General features: G+C 42.3%; 1 protein-coding gene across 1 annotated transcript in view; it reads left to right on the forward strand.

The window, feature by feature from the left end:
- The window catches only part of LOC137342649 (G patch domain-containing protein 8), a 448547-nt gene that overhangs the window by 374254 nt on the left and 56294 nt on the right, over window positions 1-17999 (forward strand). The window contains exon 2 of the mRNA XM_068006706.1: window positions 10427-10570. Coding sequence (XP_067862807.1) covers window positions 10427-10570 — 144 coding nt within the window. The remainder of the gene's footprint in view (window positions 1-10426; window positions 10571-17999) is intronic.

Below are 17999 nucleotides of genomic sequence, written 5' to 3' on the forward strand. Positions count from 1 at the left end.
CAATGGAAACCTATCATAGACTTTCTTGTACTCTCTCTTCGTCTGGTCCCATCTACTACCATACTATTTCTTGCTCCAGTGCTATCTTTCTCTCCCAATCCTTCATGCACCTTGTTTCCCCTTTCCAATGCTATATCCTGGTGCCCATCCCCCTCCCAAATTAGTTTAAACCCACCCCCCGACAGCACTAGCGAACCTCCCTGCGAGGACACTGGTCCCAGCTCCGTCCAGTTTGTACAGGTCCCATCTCCCCCAGAACTGGTCCCAATGCCCCAGGAATCTGAAGCCCTCCCTCCTGCACCATCTCTCCAGCCACACATTCATCTGCTCTATCTTCCTATTTCTATACTCACTAGCGCGTGGCACCGGGAGTAATCCGGAGATTACTACCTTTGAGGTCCTGCTTCTTAATCTCTTTCCTAACTCCTTAAAATCTGCCTGCAGGACCTAATCCCTCTTTCTACCTATGTCATTGGTACCGAAATTGACCATGACCTCTGGCTGTTCACCCTCTCCCTTCAGACTGTTCTGCAGCCATTCAGTGACATCCTTGACCCTGGAACCAGGAAGGCAACATAACATCCTGGAATCATGTCTGCAACCGCAGAAATACCTGTCTGCTCCCCTGACTATAGAATCCCTTATCACTATCACTCTCTTGACCTTTCTCCTCCCCCCCACCCCGCCCCATACAGCTGAGCCATCTGTGGTGTTATGGTCTTGGCTGTGGCTGCACTCCCCAGAGAAACCCTCTCCCTCACCAGTATTCAGAACTGAATACTGGTTAGAGAGCGAGCTGCCCTCAGGGGACTCCTACACTACCTGCCTGGTCCTCCTTATCTGTCTGGCAGTCACCCAGTCCCTCTCTGCACTCTCTTAAGCTGTGGGGTGACCATCTTCTGAAACGTGCTATCCACGTAGCCCTCAGCCTCACGGATGCACTGCAGTGACGCCAACTGTGGCTCAAGCTCCAAAACCCGGAGCTCGAGCTCCTCCAGCTGGCGACACTTCCTGCACCTGCAGTTGTCCAGGACACTGGAAGCATCCTGGAGTTCCCACATGGCACAAGATGTGCATTCCTCAGGCATTACATGTGCAATCCAAGTATGTCCTTCCTTAGGTAAGGAGACCAAAATTGTACACAGTACTCCAGGTGTGGTCTCACCAGAGCCCGATATAATTGCAGCAAGACTTCCTTACTCTTATACTCCAACCCCCTTGCAATAAAGGCTAACATACCATTTGCCTTACTAATTGCTTGCTGTATCTGCATGTTAACTTTCTGTGATTCATGTACAAGGACGCCCAAATCCCTCTGACTACCAACATTTCTTAGTCTCTCACCTTTTAAAAAATGTTCTGCTTTTCTATTCTTCCTACCAAAGTGGATAATTTCACATTTCCCCACATTATACTCCATCTGCCACCTTCTTGCCCACGCATTTAACCTGTCTATATCCCTTTGCAGCTTCTTTGCATCCTCCTCACAGCTTACTTTCCCATCTAGCTTTGTATCGTCAGCAAGCTTGGATACATTACACTCAGTCCCTTCTTCTAATTCATTGATATAGATTGTAAATAGCTGAGACCCGAGCATCAATCCTTGTAGCACCCCACTAGTTACAACCTGCCACCCTGAAAATGACCCATTTATTCCTACTCTCTGTTTTCTGTCCGTTAACCAATCCTCAATCCATGCTAATATATTACCCCCAATCCCATGAGCCCTAATCTTGTGTAACAACCTCTTGTGTGGCACCTTATCGAATGCCTTTTGAAAATCCAAATATACTACATCCACTGGTTCCCTCTTATCTACCCTGCTAATTATACCCTCAAAAAACTCTAATAAATTTGTCAAACACAATTTCCCTTTCATAAAACCATGTTGCCTCGGCCTAATCATATTATGATTTTCTAAATGCCCTGTTACCACGTGCTTAATAATGGATTCAGGCTAACTGGCCTGTAGTTCCCTGTTTTCTCACTCCCTCCTTTCTTGAATAGTGGGGTTACATTTGCTACCTTCCAATCCATGGAGACCATTCTAGAATCTAGAGAATTCTGGAAGATCAAAACCAATGCAACCGCTATCTCTGCAGCCACCTCTTTTAAAACCCTAGGATGTAGGCCATCAGGTCCAGGGGATTTGTCAGCTTTTAATCCCATTAATTTCTCCGGTACTTTTTCTTTACTAATCTTAATTACTTTAAGTTCCCCACTCTCATTAGACCCTTGGTTCCCCATTATTTCCGGTTTGTTTTTTGTGTCTTCTACTGTGAAGACAGATACAAAATATTTCTTTAACGTCTCTGCCATTTCCTTACTCCCCATTATAATTTTTCCTGTCCCTGCCTCTAAGGGACCCACATTTACTTTCATTAGTCTCTTCCTTTTTACGTACTTGTAGAAGCTCTTACAATCTGATTTTATATTTCTTGCTTCTTGAGAGTCAAAATACTGTAAAATAACAAGGGTAGAAAAGATGTTAAAATGTTAACACCCTTCATTATCTTGAAGTCCTCTATAAGGTTACCCCTTAACCTTCTCAACTCTAATGAAAAAATCCTGTGGGTGAAATTGTTCTTCACCAGGCCTGATTTGCTTTTCCATTGCAGTCAAATCGAGTGGGTTATAAATTGAGCTGCCGATTCGCTATCATTTGTTTTGCACTACCGGTGAAATCCATTTTCACTCCCCATACTTCTGAATTCCGTCTTCCTAATTTTAATCCCTTTTCTCTGCTCACATCCTAGTGAATCGATACTACACCTTTTCTATTGCGTTTATATCCTGAGAATGGAGTGCCTAAATCTGAACACAGCAAAGGCTGTGGGCCCCGACAACATCCCAGCTGTAGTGCTGAAGGCTTGTGCTCCAGAACTAGCCACGCCTCTACCCAAGCTGTTCCAGTACAGCTACAACACTGGCATCTACCCGACAATGTGGAAAATTGCCCAGGTATGTCCTGTCCACAAAAAGCAGGACAAATCCAATCCAGCCAATTACTGCCCCATCACTCGACTCTCAATCATCAGCAAAATGATGGAAGATGTCATCAACAGTGCTATCAAGCGACACTTACTCACCAATAACCTGCTCACCGATGCTCAGTTTGGGTTCCGTCAGGACCACTCGGCTCCAGACCTCATTACAGCCTTGGTCCAAATATGGACAAAAGAGCTGAATTCCAGAGGTGAGGTGAGAGTGACTGCCCTTGACATCAAGGCAGCATTTGACCGAGTGTGGCACCAAGGAGCCCTAGTAAAATTGAAGTCAATGGGAATCAGGGATAAAACTCTCCAGTGGCTGGAGTCATACCTAGCACAAAGGAAGATGGTAGTGGTTGTTGGAGGCCAATCATCTCAGCCCCAGGACATTGCTGCAGGAGTTCCTCAGGGCAGTGTCCTAGGCCCAACCATCTTCAGCTGCTTCATCAGTGACCTTCCCTCCATCATAAGGTTAGAAATGGGGATGTTCGCTGATGATTGCACAGTGTTCAGTTCCATTCGCAACCCCTCAGATAATGAAGCAGTCCATGTCCATATGTAACAAGACCTGGACAACATCCAGGCTTGGGCTCATAAGTGGCAAGTAACATTCGCGTCAGACAAATGCCAGGCAATGACCATCTCCAACAAGAGAGAGTCTAACCATCTCCCCTTGACATTCAACGACATTACCATCACCAAATCCCCCACCATCAACATCCTGGGTGTCACCATTAACCAGAAACTTAATTGGACCAGCCATATAAATACTATGGCTACATGAGCAGGTCAGAGGCTGGGCGTTGTGCGGTGAATGACTCTCTCCTGACTCCCCAAAGCCATTCCACCATCTACAAGGCACAAGTCAGGAGTGTGATGGAATACTCTCCACTTGCCTGGATGAGTGTAGCTCCAACAACACTCAAGAAGCTTGACACCATCCAGGACAAAGCAGCCTGCTTGATTGGCACCCCATCCACCACCCTAAACGTTCACTCCCTTCACCACTGGCGCACCATGGCTGCAGTGTGTACCATCCACAGGATGCACTGCAGCAACTCGCCAAGGCTTCGTCGACAGCACCTCCCAAACCCGCGACCGCTACCTCCTAGAAGGACCAGGGCAGCAGGTACATGGGAACAACACCACGTGTACGTTCCCCTCCAAGCCACAAACCATCCCGACATGGAAATATATCGCTGTTCATTCATCGTCGCTGGGTCAAAATCCTGGAACTCCCTTCCTAACAGCACTGTGGGAGAACCTTCACCACACGGAATGCAGCGGTTCAAGAAGGCAGCTCACCACCACCTTCTCAAGGGCAATTAGGGATGGGCAATCAATGCCGGCCTTGCCAGCGATGCCCACTTCCCATAAACGAATAAAAAGAAACACCTGCAGCCTAATTAAAAGCTTGCACAAGTACATTACCTTCTTGCTTTTGTATTCTAAGCCTTCATATACAAAGGACTCTGCTTGCCTCTTTATGGCATTATTTACACGCACTGCAACCTTTAATTACCTACGTATTAGCACACCAAGGCTTCTCTGCCCTTCTACTCCATTTAAAATCTTAACCATTTAAGGTGTACTTCCTTTCCCTATCTTTACTTCCAAAATATATTATTTTGTGTGTCTCTTCACTGTTATTTTGCCTTTGTGAACAATCAGTCTGTATGGATATGTTGATGTAACATATTGAGCATGACATAAAATATATGATAAAGTACTACCTACCACTAGTTCTGCACAGCCATCCAATCTCATGTCGAGGGGCTCCACTCCCTGTGCCACTCTGTGCTCTGCACTTATATAACAACAATCGAATTGAAGCATATTATTTAGGGGAAGATTTGTTTCATTTACAATGAAATTCCTTCCTGGCAAGTATAATATAATTTGCATAACACTGCTACTGTCATTTCTGCTACACTACATCCTAGTTTACATTTCTCTGTATCAGTACAGCATTTTTTGCACATAGGCTAAAAATTCTGGAAGCACTGTCGCACCACTGGCAGTGTGGCATGGCAGAACTTGGAGCTCCTTGTCACTCAGTAAGGGAGGTCCACAGGCCAGCTTGGCCAAAGACTCAAAGAATGCAAAATAATCCTGTAGCTACTCCCTCGCTAGTGGAGCCCCAATTCAAATGCTAAACAATCCAGAACTGAGAGGGTATACTTATCAGGAAAGGCTAAACAGCCTGGGACTCTCTTCTCTAGAAAGAGAGATGACCTGATAGAGGCCTTTAAGATAATGAAAGGGCTTGACAGGGTAGATGTAAAGAAAATGTTTCCACTTGTGGGTGAGACCAGAACTAGAGGTCATAAAATAGTCACTAATAAATCTAATAGGGAATTCAGGAGAAACTTCTTTACCCAAAAAGTGGTAAGAATGTGGAATGGGCTCCTACAAGGAGTAGTTAAGGCAAATAGCATAGATGCATTTAAGGGGAAGCTAGACAAGCATTCGAGAGAGAAAGGAATAGAAGGTAACTAGAAGGTTAATAAAAACTATTAAATGTTGGTATCCAGAGAGACTTGGGTGTCCTGGTACAAGAAACACAAAAAGTTAGCATGAAGGTACAGCGAGAAATTAGGAAGGCAGATGGCATGTTGGCCTTTATTGCAAGGGGGTTGGAGTACAAGACTAAGGAAGTCTTACTACAATTGTACAGGGCTTTGGTGAGACCTCACCTGGAGTACTGTGTACAGTTTTGGTCTCCTTATCTAAGGAAAGATATACTTGCCTTAGAGGCGGTGCAATGAAGGTTCACTAGATTAATTCCTGGGATGAGAGGGTTGTCCTATGAGGAGAGGTTGAGTAGAATGGGCCTATACTCTCTGGAGTTTAGAAGAATGAGAATTGATCTCATTGAAACATGTAAGATTCTGAGGGGGCTTGACAGGGTAGAGGCTGACAGGTTGTTTCCCCTGGCTGGAGAGTTTTTTTAAATTCGTTCATGGGATGTGGGCATCGCTGGCAAAGCCAGCATTTGTTGCCCATCCCTAATTGCCCTTGAGAAGATGGTGGTGAGCTGCCTTCTTGAACCGCTGCAGTCCGTGTGGTGAATGTTCTCCCACAGTACCTTTTTGTAGTGAGATTGTACAACTGAGTGGCTTGCTAGGCCATTTCAGAGGGTGATTAAGAATCAACCACAGTGCTGTAGGTCTGGAGTCACATAGAGGCCAGATCGGGTAAGAACGGCAGGTTTCCTTTCCTAAAGGACTATAGTGAACCAGATGGGTTTTTACGACAATCTGGTAGTTTCATGGCCACCATTACTGATACTAGTTTTTAGAATGGCTCTAGAACTAGAGGACATAGTCTCAGGATAAGGGCCGGCCATTTAAGACTGAGATGAGGGGGCATTTCTTCACTCAGAGGGTTGTGAATCTTTGGAATTCTCCTCCCCAGAGCGCTGTGGATGCTGAGTCATTGAGTATATTCAAGGCTGAGGTGAATAGATTTTTGGTCGCTAGAGGAATCTAGGGATATGGGGATCGAACAGGAAAGTGGAGTCCAGCTTGAAGATCAGCCATGATCTGATTGAATGGTGGAGCAGGCTCGAGGGGCAGTATGGCCTGCTCCCATGTTCTTATGTTCTTGTGCTGATAGGGTAAGATGAAAAGGGTGGGAGGAGGCTTGTGTGAAGCATAAATGTTGGCACAGACCAGTTGAGCCAAATGGTCTGTTTCTGCGCTGTAGACTCAATGTAACCCCGCATATGGCCCTGTATGGCAAGTATGCCTGCTTCATGCAGTCAAGCTTACCACAAGCAATAGAGGTGGTGTAATTGACGGGTTTTATGGAAGCCCCCTGGATTCTGGCAGACACATTTCCAAAATTATATTGGGATGGAGGGGAGCGGACAGAAGAAGTGATCACTCTCCCACCATCAGAAGCTATTGTGGGACTGAATAAGGGGCAGAACCCAGTGGAAATTGCTTCCACCCCAGTCTTTTGCCCCTCTGGTTCCAGATCAATGGATTTCTGCCCAAAAAGGAATGAAACTTCTGAGCTTATAAGTTAAACTTCTGCTATTTTCTTTTATTTCCATATATGTCTTTGAATGCTAATGCACAGTAATATTCATGCATAGATCATATAAGTTATATAAGAAGGTACAGCACAGAAACAGACCATTCGTCCATGCCGGTGTTTATGCTCCACACGAGCCTCCTCCCTCCCTACTCCACCTAACCCCATCAGCATATCCTTGTATTCCTTGCTCCCTCATATGTTTATCTAGCTTCCAGATGTGTTCTTTTTTAAGTCATGCAACATCTTCTAGATCCCCAGGTAGCTATCTCAAGTAACGGAAACCACGCTGATTCTTTCAGTGACATGTTATCATACTCTACTTTTCCTTTTCATATTTGGTGCTGTCCTCCCCCACCAAGAGTTTGATTGTGCTACCCCATAGCAACAGTTACCAGCATACAGAGAACCTCATTGGTAAATGAATATTTTCTTTGTTGTCTTCCAGCAACTTTCCATAAAAATGCTCACTCCACAACTGGATTAACAAACCTTGGCATTTATATTGGTTAATCCATACTTCCATTCACTGTTCTTTTCCCCCAAAATGTATTACTTCACATTTCTCTACATTGAATTGCATCTGCCGCCTATTAGCCCACTCTGCGAACCTATCTATATCCTCCTGAAATCTGCCATTCCCTCTAATTTGATGTTATTAGCCAAATTTCAATAATATTGATCTTGTGCTATGTCTATAACATTTATATAAATGGAAAACAAAACTCATCCCAGCACAGGACCCTCGGTAGACCAAAATTGTATCAAAGAAACTGAGGAGAAAGAATGTGACAAAGAATGACATTACTGATTGCATGAGTTACTATCAGCTAAAGCTCCCAGAAATAAAAACATTCTTAATCTAAACGTCTGACACCACATTATTTTAGATTTTTAGTAATGAAGGAGGGATTCGGGAGAAATAGGAGACAATGTTCACCAGCAACTATTTTACTGCCTACTAAAAAGTCTGAGGCGCAGCTATACTAATGGTTGGTTTGTCCTATTTACCCTAAAGACAAGGGTAAAATTTAAACTAAAGTAAAAGGCATACTCCAAGTATATAGACAATAAAGGAGAGGATGACAAAAGGGAATATGAAGAGATTAGGAAATAAGTCAAAAAAGCAATTAGGAAAGCAAAGATGAACAAGAAAATTAAATTATCAAAGAATATAAAAAGAAATAGTAAAGTATTCTACAGACATATAAATAACAAAAAAAATCAGGATAGGGATAGGGCCACTAAGCGATGCACAAGATAAACTCAGAGGTAATAACAGCAAAATGGCAGAAATATTGAATAGTTACTTTACCTCAGTATTTACCAGGGAGACTAATAAAGTGGGCATGACATTAGAAGAAGAGATCAAAAAAGATATAAAGATATTTAAGATAGAAAGGGGGGAGATAATTGATAAACAAATCAAACATAGAGAGGATAAAACCCCTGGTCCGGATGGATTGTATCCACACATATTAAAAGAAGTTAGGGAAGAGATAGCAGAGGCACTGTTACAGATATTTAAAATTCATTAGAAAAGGGAATAGTGCCAGAGGACTGGCAGACAACTAATGTTATTAGTATATTTAAAAAAGGATATAGAACAAGTCCAAGGAACAATAGATCAGTTAGCTTAACATCGATGGTAGGAAAGATAATGGAATCTTTACTCAAAGATGTAATAGAAAAACATCTAGAAAATGAAAATATAATAAAGAATAGTCAAAAGGGAAGGTCATGCTTGACCAACCTTATTGAATTCTTTGATGAAGTAACAGAAAGGGCAGACAAGGGAAATGTAGTAGATGTAATATATTTGGGTTTTCAAAAGGTCTTCAACAAGGTATCGCATTGTAGACTCATGACTAAGATCAGAGCATGTGGAGTCAGGGGACAGGTAGCAGAGTGGATAGCAAGCTGGCTACAAGACAGAAAGCAGAGAGCAGGGGTTAAGGGTAGCTACTCAGACTGGCAAAAGGTGGGAAGTGATGTTCCACAGAGATCGGTGCTGGGACTACTGCTGTTCATAATTTACATGAACGTTTTGGACTCAGGAATCTGAAGTCCAATTTGAAAATTTGCTGACAACACCAAATTGGGGAGTACAGTTCGTACAATGGAAGAATGTGTCAAAATGCAAGAATACTTTCAGAATGGGCGTGTAATCGGCAAATAAATTTCAATATAGATAATTGTGTGGTGATGCATTTTGGTAGGAAGAATAAGGAGGCCACATACTGTTTAAATAATAAGAGTCTAAATGGGGTAGAGGAGCAAAGAGATCTCGGGGTACAGATACACTAATCACTAAAAGTAGTGACACAGGTTAATAAGGCCATAAAAAAGGCAAACCTAGCACTGGGGTTCATTTCTAGAGGGATAGAATTGAAAAGCAGAGAAATTATGTTAAACGTGTATAGAACCTTGGTTAGACCATGCTTGGAGTAGCGTGCACAGTTCTGGTCTCCATATTATAAAAAGGATATGGAGGCATTGAAGAAGGTGCAAAAAAGATTTATAAGGATGATACCAGAACTGAGAGGACATCCTTATCAGGAAAGGCTGAACAGGCTAGGGCTCTTTTCTGTAGAAAAGAGAAGGCTGAGGGGTGATCTGATAGAGGTCTTTAAGATAATGAAAGGGTTTGATAGGGAAGATGTAGAGAAAATGTTTCCACTTGTGGGGGAGTCCAAAACTAGAGATCAGAAAAATAAGATAGTCACTAATAAATCCAATAGGGAATTCAGGAGAAGCTTCTTTACCCAAAGAGTGGTAAGAATGTGGAACGCGCTATCACAAGGAGTAGTTGAGGCAAACAGCATGGATGCATTTAAAGGGAAGCTAGATAAGCACATGAGGGAGAAAGGAATAGAAGGGTACCCTGGTAGGGGTAGATGAAGTAGAGAGGGAGAAGGCTCGTGTAGAGCATAAATGCCGGCATACACCAGTTGGACCGAATGGCTTGTTTCTGTGCTGAAGGAAATCTTTGACTCCCCCATCCATAAAACCTTGACCCTTCCCCAAGCGAGGAATTATAATGCATACCTAACAGTTCTCTGTGTATGCAGACATAATAGAAAATATTGCATTATGGGATATTGTATTGTTATCCTACTTTACAATGATTCAGAGAAATGTTATTCTCACCTGAGATTATCTACAGTAGATTGGTTGTTTACACCTCTATTAGCACCAGTGAAAGACTCCCCAGAGGTGAAAGATGATGATAGTCACCAATATACCACCATTTTTTTAGTTGACCTTCTCCCCCCAGTTAAGTGCACTTAAGAACAGTTGCCACAGAAAAACATTTTGCTTAGATGTACATTGTCTCTGTCTACGAACTTCTTGGTTGAAAAGCATACTATAAGCTACTAATTTTATCCCTGCAGGATTATGCTGGAAAGGAGAAGGCCATAGCAAAGGCTCTTGAGGACCTGAAAGCCAATTTCTACTGTGAATTATGTGACAAGCAGTACCACAAACATCAGGAGTTTGACAATCACATAAATTCCTACGACCATGCTCACAAACAGGTAAGTGGAAGTTTGTTCACTTAAGTAGACATTTAAGTTTTTGCACTCAACAGAAGGAGGCTTGTGTTAAGGAAGGTTTCTATGAAGAAGATAATAATTAAACAGAGGAATGTCACACTTAATTTGCACCTCAAAGACTTATTACCTTAGCACTGAAAATATTTTAATTGCAGTCATGTTGATTGCACATAATAGTATAACGATGGGTGTATTTGGGGGGTGGGGTATCTCTTTAGGCAATTGCTGGTGAATAACAAGCATTGCCATCTTATTAAATTTTAATTTCTGCTGACGGTTTATTGCACCTTAATCGTTTTGTCAGATTTATCAACATAGCCATCATACTGTGACCCTCTCAATGTGTGAAAACTGCTGATAATAATAAGTAATAATAAATATAATCAATGCAAGAAGTCTGAACAAATTAGAGTATAAGTATATACACGAAACGTAAGAGTACAAATTAGTATTGACAGCCCAAAGACAACAACACATTTAAAATAAATGGGTTAACACCACTGTTAAGATAGTGGAGAGAAGAATTTGATTCAAATGTGTTAAGTTTTTGTATAATAATATTATTCACTGTAATTTCTATCCTATCAACTCTTACTTAAAGTTTCCATAACTGCGACCTTTAATTTTAAAGTAACAGTTTTTAACTACACCGTCTATATGCTCAGTAAGCAGTTGAACACTTTGAGCATTTTATGCCAGTAGCACCTGCTGTGATTTATTATCTATCTGGATTTGTGCTGGTGCAGTGAACGTACATCTTATGTTGTGTACAACTAATTTGGGCCTTGATTCAGCCCCATTGAACAATCTCATTCAGACAGCTCATAACAGTGAGAAGATAGAAAATGCCATATTAGTGCAGTGGGGATTGCTCTTTAAAAATGTGAGTTGAGGCTGAGTGTTTGAGTACTGAATGGGAACTACTACAGAGAGAGGGTAACTCCAACGGAAAAGAAAAACGGGGAGAGGTTTATAACAGGTGGCCGATCCAATATTGCCCCATTTACACTATCGCCAAAAGTTAAAATGGCATCAGTCTTGTACTATAACTGATCTTGGAGTCCTTGACAGTGTAACTGAGTACAAAGTGGAAGAGGGTTTCTGACCCTCACTTGAAACAACCCAAAATAAATAGAGCGAAGTAAGAAAACAGCTCTCACAGCTACTTTTTATTCACTTGTAAAAAGCCAAGTACACCTCGCATAGGAACATTTCCCTCAGCTAAATATCACCAGCCTGCTCCCAGCTGTATCACCGACATGTCTATAGCAGAGATTCCCTGTGTGTACCCATTTTGTCCAACACATAAAGTCGCTTACAACCATCTATTCTCACTTGTACATGCACACACACAGTATCAACCAGACCAATGTTCACAAGGGCTTATCTGTTAGTTAAAGTGAAATTAGAGCTGGCTGGCCTTCAGCCAAAAAAACGTTTGTAGATAACCTCATTGCACCCAGAGTTTGGAGCTATTGTTATGAAATTGCAACACTTGTGTTGTCTCATGAGTGTGGAAATAAAAATAAACATATTTCCCTATTTAAGATACTAGCAAAAAGAGATGACTATAGCAAATGCCCCTTCAGTGTTTGATTTTACCCTGTGCCCTTTCCCTGCTTGAGGCCACTGCATCAGCTTTAAGGTTGCCCCAGTTCCTTCCCGCTCTGAGGTTGCCTTATCCACCGGTTGTTTGAAGTTACTAAAAGTTATTTTGTGTGCACATATAGAGGCTTATACATTGTTAGCTATTTCAAGTGTCCACAGCCGTTTCTCTCCAAAGTCACTGTCAGTACTTGAGGCTCGTTCATCTTTAATAAGCTAAAGCTGCCACTATATCCACTACTAAAGATTCAAACTGCACCTGAAATGAGAACCAAGTCAAAGCTAAAATATCATACTTTGATTTTTAATTGAAATAAGCTTTACTATAATGATAATGCTACCTTCTAAAAAGCATTTTTTGGTTGTCTTCTGCTGTTGGCAGTTTCCTTCCAGGCTTCATGCAATAGCAAATACTCTTGTAACTAGCCAGGTTCTAGGGAAGCCCAGCAGACTGGATTCTGCCTTTCTCTTGCACCTGGGCTCAGGCAGTTGCTGAGTGTATCCCACAATGCAGTTTTCATCTTTGAAGCACTTGTAACCTACTGACAGAAACTGGGTGGTCAGTGGTTAGCACACTGTCTCTTTATCTTTGGCAGCTGCGCTGGACTTCTGCCCAGTCTGACGGAAGTCTCCTCTCTTTGCTGGCTGTAAGGATCTTCTGTCGATTGGTGAAAAGGAGGTTGTGAGCATAAAATGGAATTTCCTATTTGGTGCTCCCGCTGACTTTATTGGGTAAAATCATCAACAGAAGGAATTCATCCCTTGATATGTGAAATATGTTTGCGCAATCTCAATCCAGTTCACAATGGGTGCAGACTCACAGTGCAAAACTCGGGATTTGACACCAAGATTTGATTGAGATTAAGGTTAAATTGACATTGCTGCTATCAGTTGGAGACTAGTAGCTACAGTTTGGGTTCCAGCCAGGCTGATCTCTGTTCACATTGTATGACTTCTGCCTGTTCAGGATAGAGCTCTGCTGATACCTGGATACATGCACGCATTCAGAACTGTCTCCCTATAGGTAGAAATTTAAATGTTTAGAAAGTGAAAGGGAGAATCCCCACACTCTAGGTATTTACATTGAGGTAACATAGGTTTAGAAGGGATTTCTCTGAGTGTTTTGTACACCAGATTTGACACTGTGCTGGATTTACACAAAGCAGTGAGAGATAATCTCCTCCAGGGAGTGACAATTTGGTTCACTTCAGAGTCAGGCTGGGCTCTGACTCTAGATTAGCACTGCCAGTTTAGTGTCGATGCAAAGCAGCAATTGATTTACACAGACACTAAAATTGCAGTGTAAATACACTCTAAGTTGTTGATTAGAGTAGACTGAGTTTTAATCAGCAGTTGGCTGTACCATACCTAGCCTGGGTGTATTTTATGCTGACTAGGGGCTACAAAACATTCTAAAGACATGGGACTAATGACCTTCACTTTTATGAATATAAATATTCACTTAAAAATATAGGCCTTGAAGTTCCTCAGGACGCGATCCTGGCAGTTACCCATTGGAGTTTGCAATATTAGTGGGAGGGCATCTAATTTTCATGAGGCCAGCAATCGCAAACACTACTACGAGCACATTTTTAGCATCTGCCTGCCCTATGCCGCCAGAAAATCTGGTGCTCACCATGGAGGGTGGGGGTTGGCAGGCACATGTACCAATGTAAGGGAGCCAATCAGAATTTTTTTTTAAAATGTACCCTCTTTTGTGGGGTTCAAGGTCCACGGCCTGGACCTCACCGGTGGGCCTACTTTCACCCTTCTGAAGCCAATATGCCTCAACTCACTTGGCGTACCAGCTTGCAGAGAAACGCCATGTCCCAAATTAGACAGGCCAACAGGGACTCTCAGCATAGGGAATCCCCAGCCCCCAGCTCCACCCCAATAGTTTTTGCCTTGTACGGAGCATGCTAAAAACATGGGCAAAATAGGAGAAATCTGCTGCTTCCAGCTTCTCCTTTATACAGCACACAAAATGGTTATTGAGACTTTGCCAGCGCATCATTCTCTCATTAGCACAGTGTTGCATAGAAGAAAAATTGACAATGTGCATAAATACAATTCAACCTCATTTACACATGACACCACATCTTTCTCTTACTCGCACTTGAAAAAAGGAAAATCAGGCCACAGTGTTCAATTGCTACACTAGGCAGATGTGAGAAAATAGCTTATACCTTTGTGCTAATTACTGCAGTGATAGAAACCATTTGTACTGTGCAACATTTACTGTAAACTAAAGCTAAGCGTTAATCATTTTTCACTGTTTTCCATTGACACTATGGTGTAGAAATTTTGTTGTGTGCGGGAGTGCCCTGGGGGCCTGGTATATGTGCCACCCCAATATTTAGTTCCATTGTAGTCAATGGGATTGAATATCAGGCGGGGCATATAACGAGCGGCCAATCCGATACTGCCTGTTTTGCGGTCCCGCCCAAGACGGAATTCTACCGCAATGTGTGTGTGTGTGTTCACGTGAATAATTTGAAAATGCTTTGTTGGAGTTTTTTTCCAAACCTGACAAGATTCTTGGCATTCTTTTCAAAACCAACAAGTCAAAAAATAGAAGAGTGCATTTTTGCTTCATTCTTTCATCTTTTACATGCTGGCATTTAAATTATAAAAATAGTTTCTTCAATTGGTAACAGAAAATGTATCTGATGGTTGTTTCATTTAACAGATTATATTCTAATTTCCCTATTATATCACTTCCAATTAACATCTGCACAATCTTCTCAAGTGTAGTCCTGAAATATATCATCACACCCATTTAATAACATCTACTTATTCCACTTACACCAACTTAATTTAACAATCACCTAACAAAGATGATCTAGAGATGTTACTTTTGCAGTTCTCATATATCCAGTTATTTATATTGCATTATGTGTTATAGTGCACTGATATCAGCTGACACCTACATGAGCAGAAAATATTTTTAATGAAAATTAATCATATAAAACAAATAACAAGAACAATGTTTTTATGTCTTTAATTGTTAAACCATCTCCTCTCAGGATGCATGTCAATTTACAGTCATGGGCTCTGGATGTCTATGGTCGTAACTTTGACAGCAAGTCCGCCAGAACAGCCAGAAACCAGGACAGGATTCAGTTACGCTGTATCCCGGCCTTGCATCAAAAGTTCTGGATGACCTCATTGGGTTGGAGTCTGACAAGGCTCCAACCCAATAAGGTGGGCGTGGAATCTGAATATCAGAGTTCCTGCGCCCGGACCTCCTTAGCGACATAAGGTCGGCCTGCAGTTCCAGGCCAGGATTGAGGTCTGGACCTGCATAGATCAGCTCCCTACATTTTTTCTGTTATTTCTGGAAGCAACCTCCTATGTAAAGGGACTCTGGGGTCACCTAAATTTTTCTTCTGGAGGGGGAGGGAGACCTGAAACTCCCTCCCAATTCTGGGACACTTCAACTGGACTTTCTGGCCCCTTCGAAGGGCAAGGTGCTCCAGATGTGTCCTGAGTGTGTTTTTCGGCGGGGCTAGAAGTGAAAGTCAAGGGTGGGCGCATTTCGGCAGTTATTATGAGATACGCCCTCCCAAGGATTTTTGGTGCCATGGTTTGAGTGTGCATTAGAAAGAAAGATCTTGCATTAATATAGTGCCTTTCATGACCTCGGGACATCCCAAAGCACTTCACAGCCAATTAAGTACTTCTGAAGTGTAGTCGCTGTGTCTCTATATTGCTGTCTGTGAAAACTATGTAAGGAATGAAAAGGTTTTATGTGTTTTTTCTTCGACAGCTAAGGGCAAACCATTATTATTATATAGTTTTTCTATTGGTTAAAAAGCCATTAAAAATTATTTTTACATCATGACCTCTGATGAATATATAACCTACTGAAATTTATAGGTTTGTTTTTATGTCACAGACTGTAATGTTTGAAACAAAAGCAAAGATTTTTTGCATATAGAGATTTTGAGTTTACAATAATATATTCCATTTTTCTGTTACTTACAGGCTATTTTTGAATTGATTTCTAAAAGCGGACTACCACACATAAAATAATGACATTGCTTTTCCTTTGATATAACCTGAAATAGTAAACTGTACAAATGTTGTACCTTCCTCAAGTTTTGCTTTGATTGTGTAGTAACTCTTGGAGACTGATTGTAGAAATAGCAACATATTTTAATTTGAACTTTGGCCAAAATTATATACAACAAAATTGTCAAAGCATTGATTCCATAGCAAATGAATTTGGAGGATAGGTGAAGATGTATATTGTTTAATACAAGCTACCTTAAAAGGAAGTAGAGGTGTATCAGCTCAAAATAAAGAAATAGACTGTGGTCATGTATTGGGTACAATGCAGACAGTGTACTTTTCACCCGTGCCTTCCTAACAATAGATATCTATGTTTTCCATCCCAGGGATAGGTTAGGATAAATCTTGGTATCAGAAATGTTGGTTCAGTGGATTTTCTTCCCGTATTGTATATCACAGGCAACAATTCTGTTTTAGACTGATCGTTATGCAGAGCAATGTCGACAGCAGCTAACTGCAGTAGAGAATGACAGGTTCAGAATGGGATACTGATATTTATTAAAACTGAACTGATTAGTTTGATACTACAGTACTTTTGGTCAAGTTTAAAACTCTCACTGCTCTTTATTTCTCAAGCATTTCTTGAACAGTCGATCTCTCTCTGCTTTTACACGATGTTACCAGGACATGTCAATCAGTGAGTTGTGTGACAAATAGTGCATTTCCACAAAACTGGCGTGGTGTGCTATCAAATCATAGGGTGTGATTTTAAAAGAAATCTGTGGGTGCGTTGGGGCGGGTGGGGGCAAAGAGAATCGGGTCTTTTTGGAGTGGGCAGGAATCCTGGCTCCAACCCGCTGAAGAACGCGCACAACCCAGTGTCTTCTGGGTACATAAAGTACTTGAAATGTCCATAAATCCAATTGATATGAAGGCAAGCGATTTTAACGCTACCTCAACGTGTTTCCCGTGCTGTGTGAAACACGCCATGCTGAAGGAGCCGTGTTTCAGCCGGCAGCCATTTAGACATTTAAATGCCTGTTTGACAGATGGGGATAAAAGGTGAGTTATTGCAGCAGGGCACTCAGTTCTCTCAGACAAACTTTTGGCTGGGAGATCTTTGTGTTTAGACTGAAAATTCTTGGTTTCCACTCAGAATTCTTCTGTTACGTATATTTACCAACTTTTCAGACGCCATCAAACTGACACCATCAGGATGGGGGTGGGGGGGGGCGCGATGGCTGCATTCACCAGTACATCTGAGGATGAGCAACATCACCAGCCTCGCCAGGCACGGCGTGCACTTCTGCCACTTTTAGCTCCACAAAGACAGTGCTGCGTCACAGGCACCTACACAAGAGCACAGTGGGGAACAGCAGAGAGAGCAACGTTGCAGGAGACGGTACCCTCATCAGAGGGTCTACAGACTGAGGCTCAGCTTCCTGGACCTCTCAGGAGCAGTGCATACAGAAGCTGAGAATGAGTCGCCAGGTGGTCGCAGACATCGGAAGCTTCCTTCATGTAGACCTGCGCCCAGCTGGGCCTGGCGGCATCTCATTACCCTTCGCTATTAAAGTGACCACTGCCCTCAACTTCTTCGCCTCCGGGTCATTCCAGAGTGCCAGCGGTGACATCGCCGTGGTCTCTCAGTCATCTGCACACAAGTGCATAAGGCAGGTCACCGACGGATTGTTTCGCAGGGCCTCGCAATACGTCAACTTCCCCATGGATGACCTCAGCCAGACAGAGAAGGCATTGGGATTCCACTCTGTGGCTGGCTTCCCACGGGTAC

This window comes from Heptranchias perlo, chromosome 2 (assembly GCF_035084215.1).
Source record: "Heptranchias perlo isolate sHepPer1 chromosome 2, sHepPer1.hap1, whole genome shotgun sequence".
Taxonomy (NCBI): Eukaryota; Metazoa; Chordata; class Chondrichthyes; order Hexanchiformes; family Hexanchidae; genus Heptranchias; species Heptranchias perlo.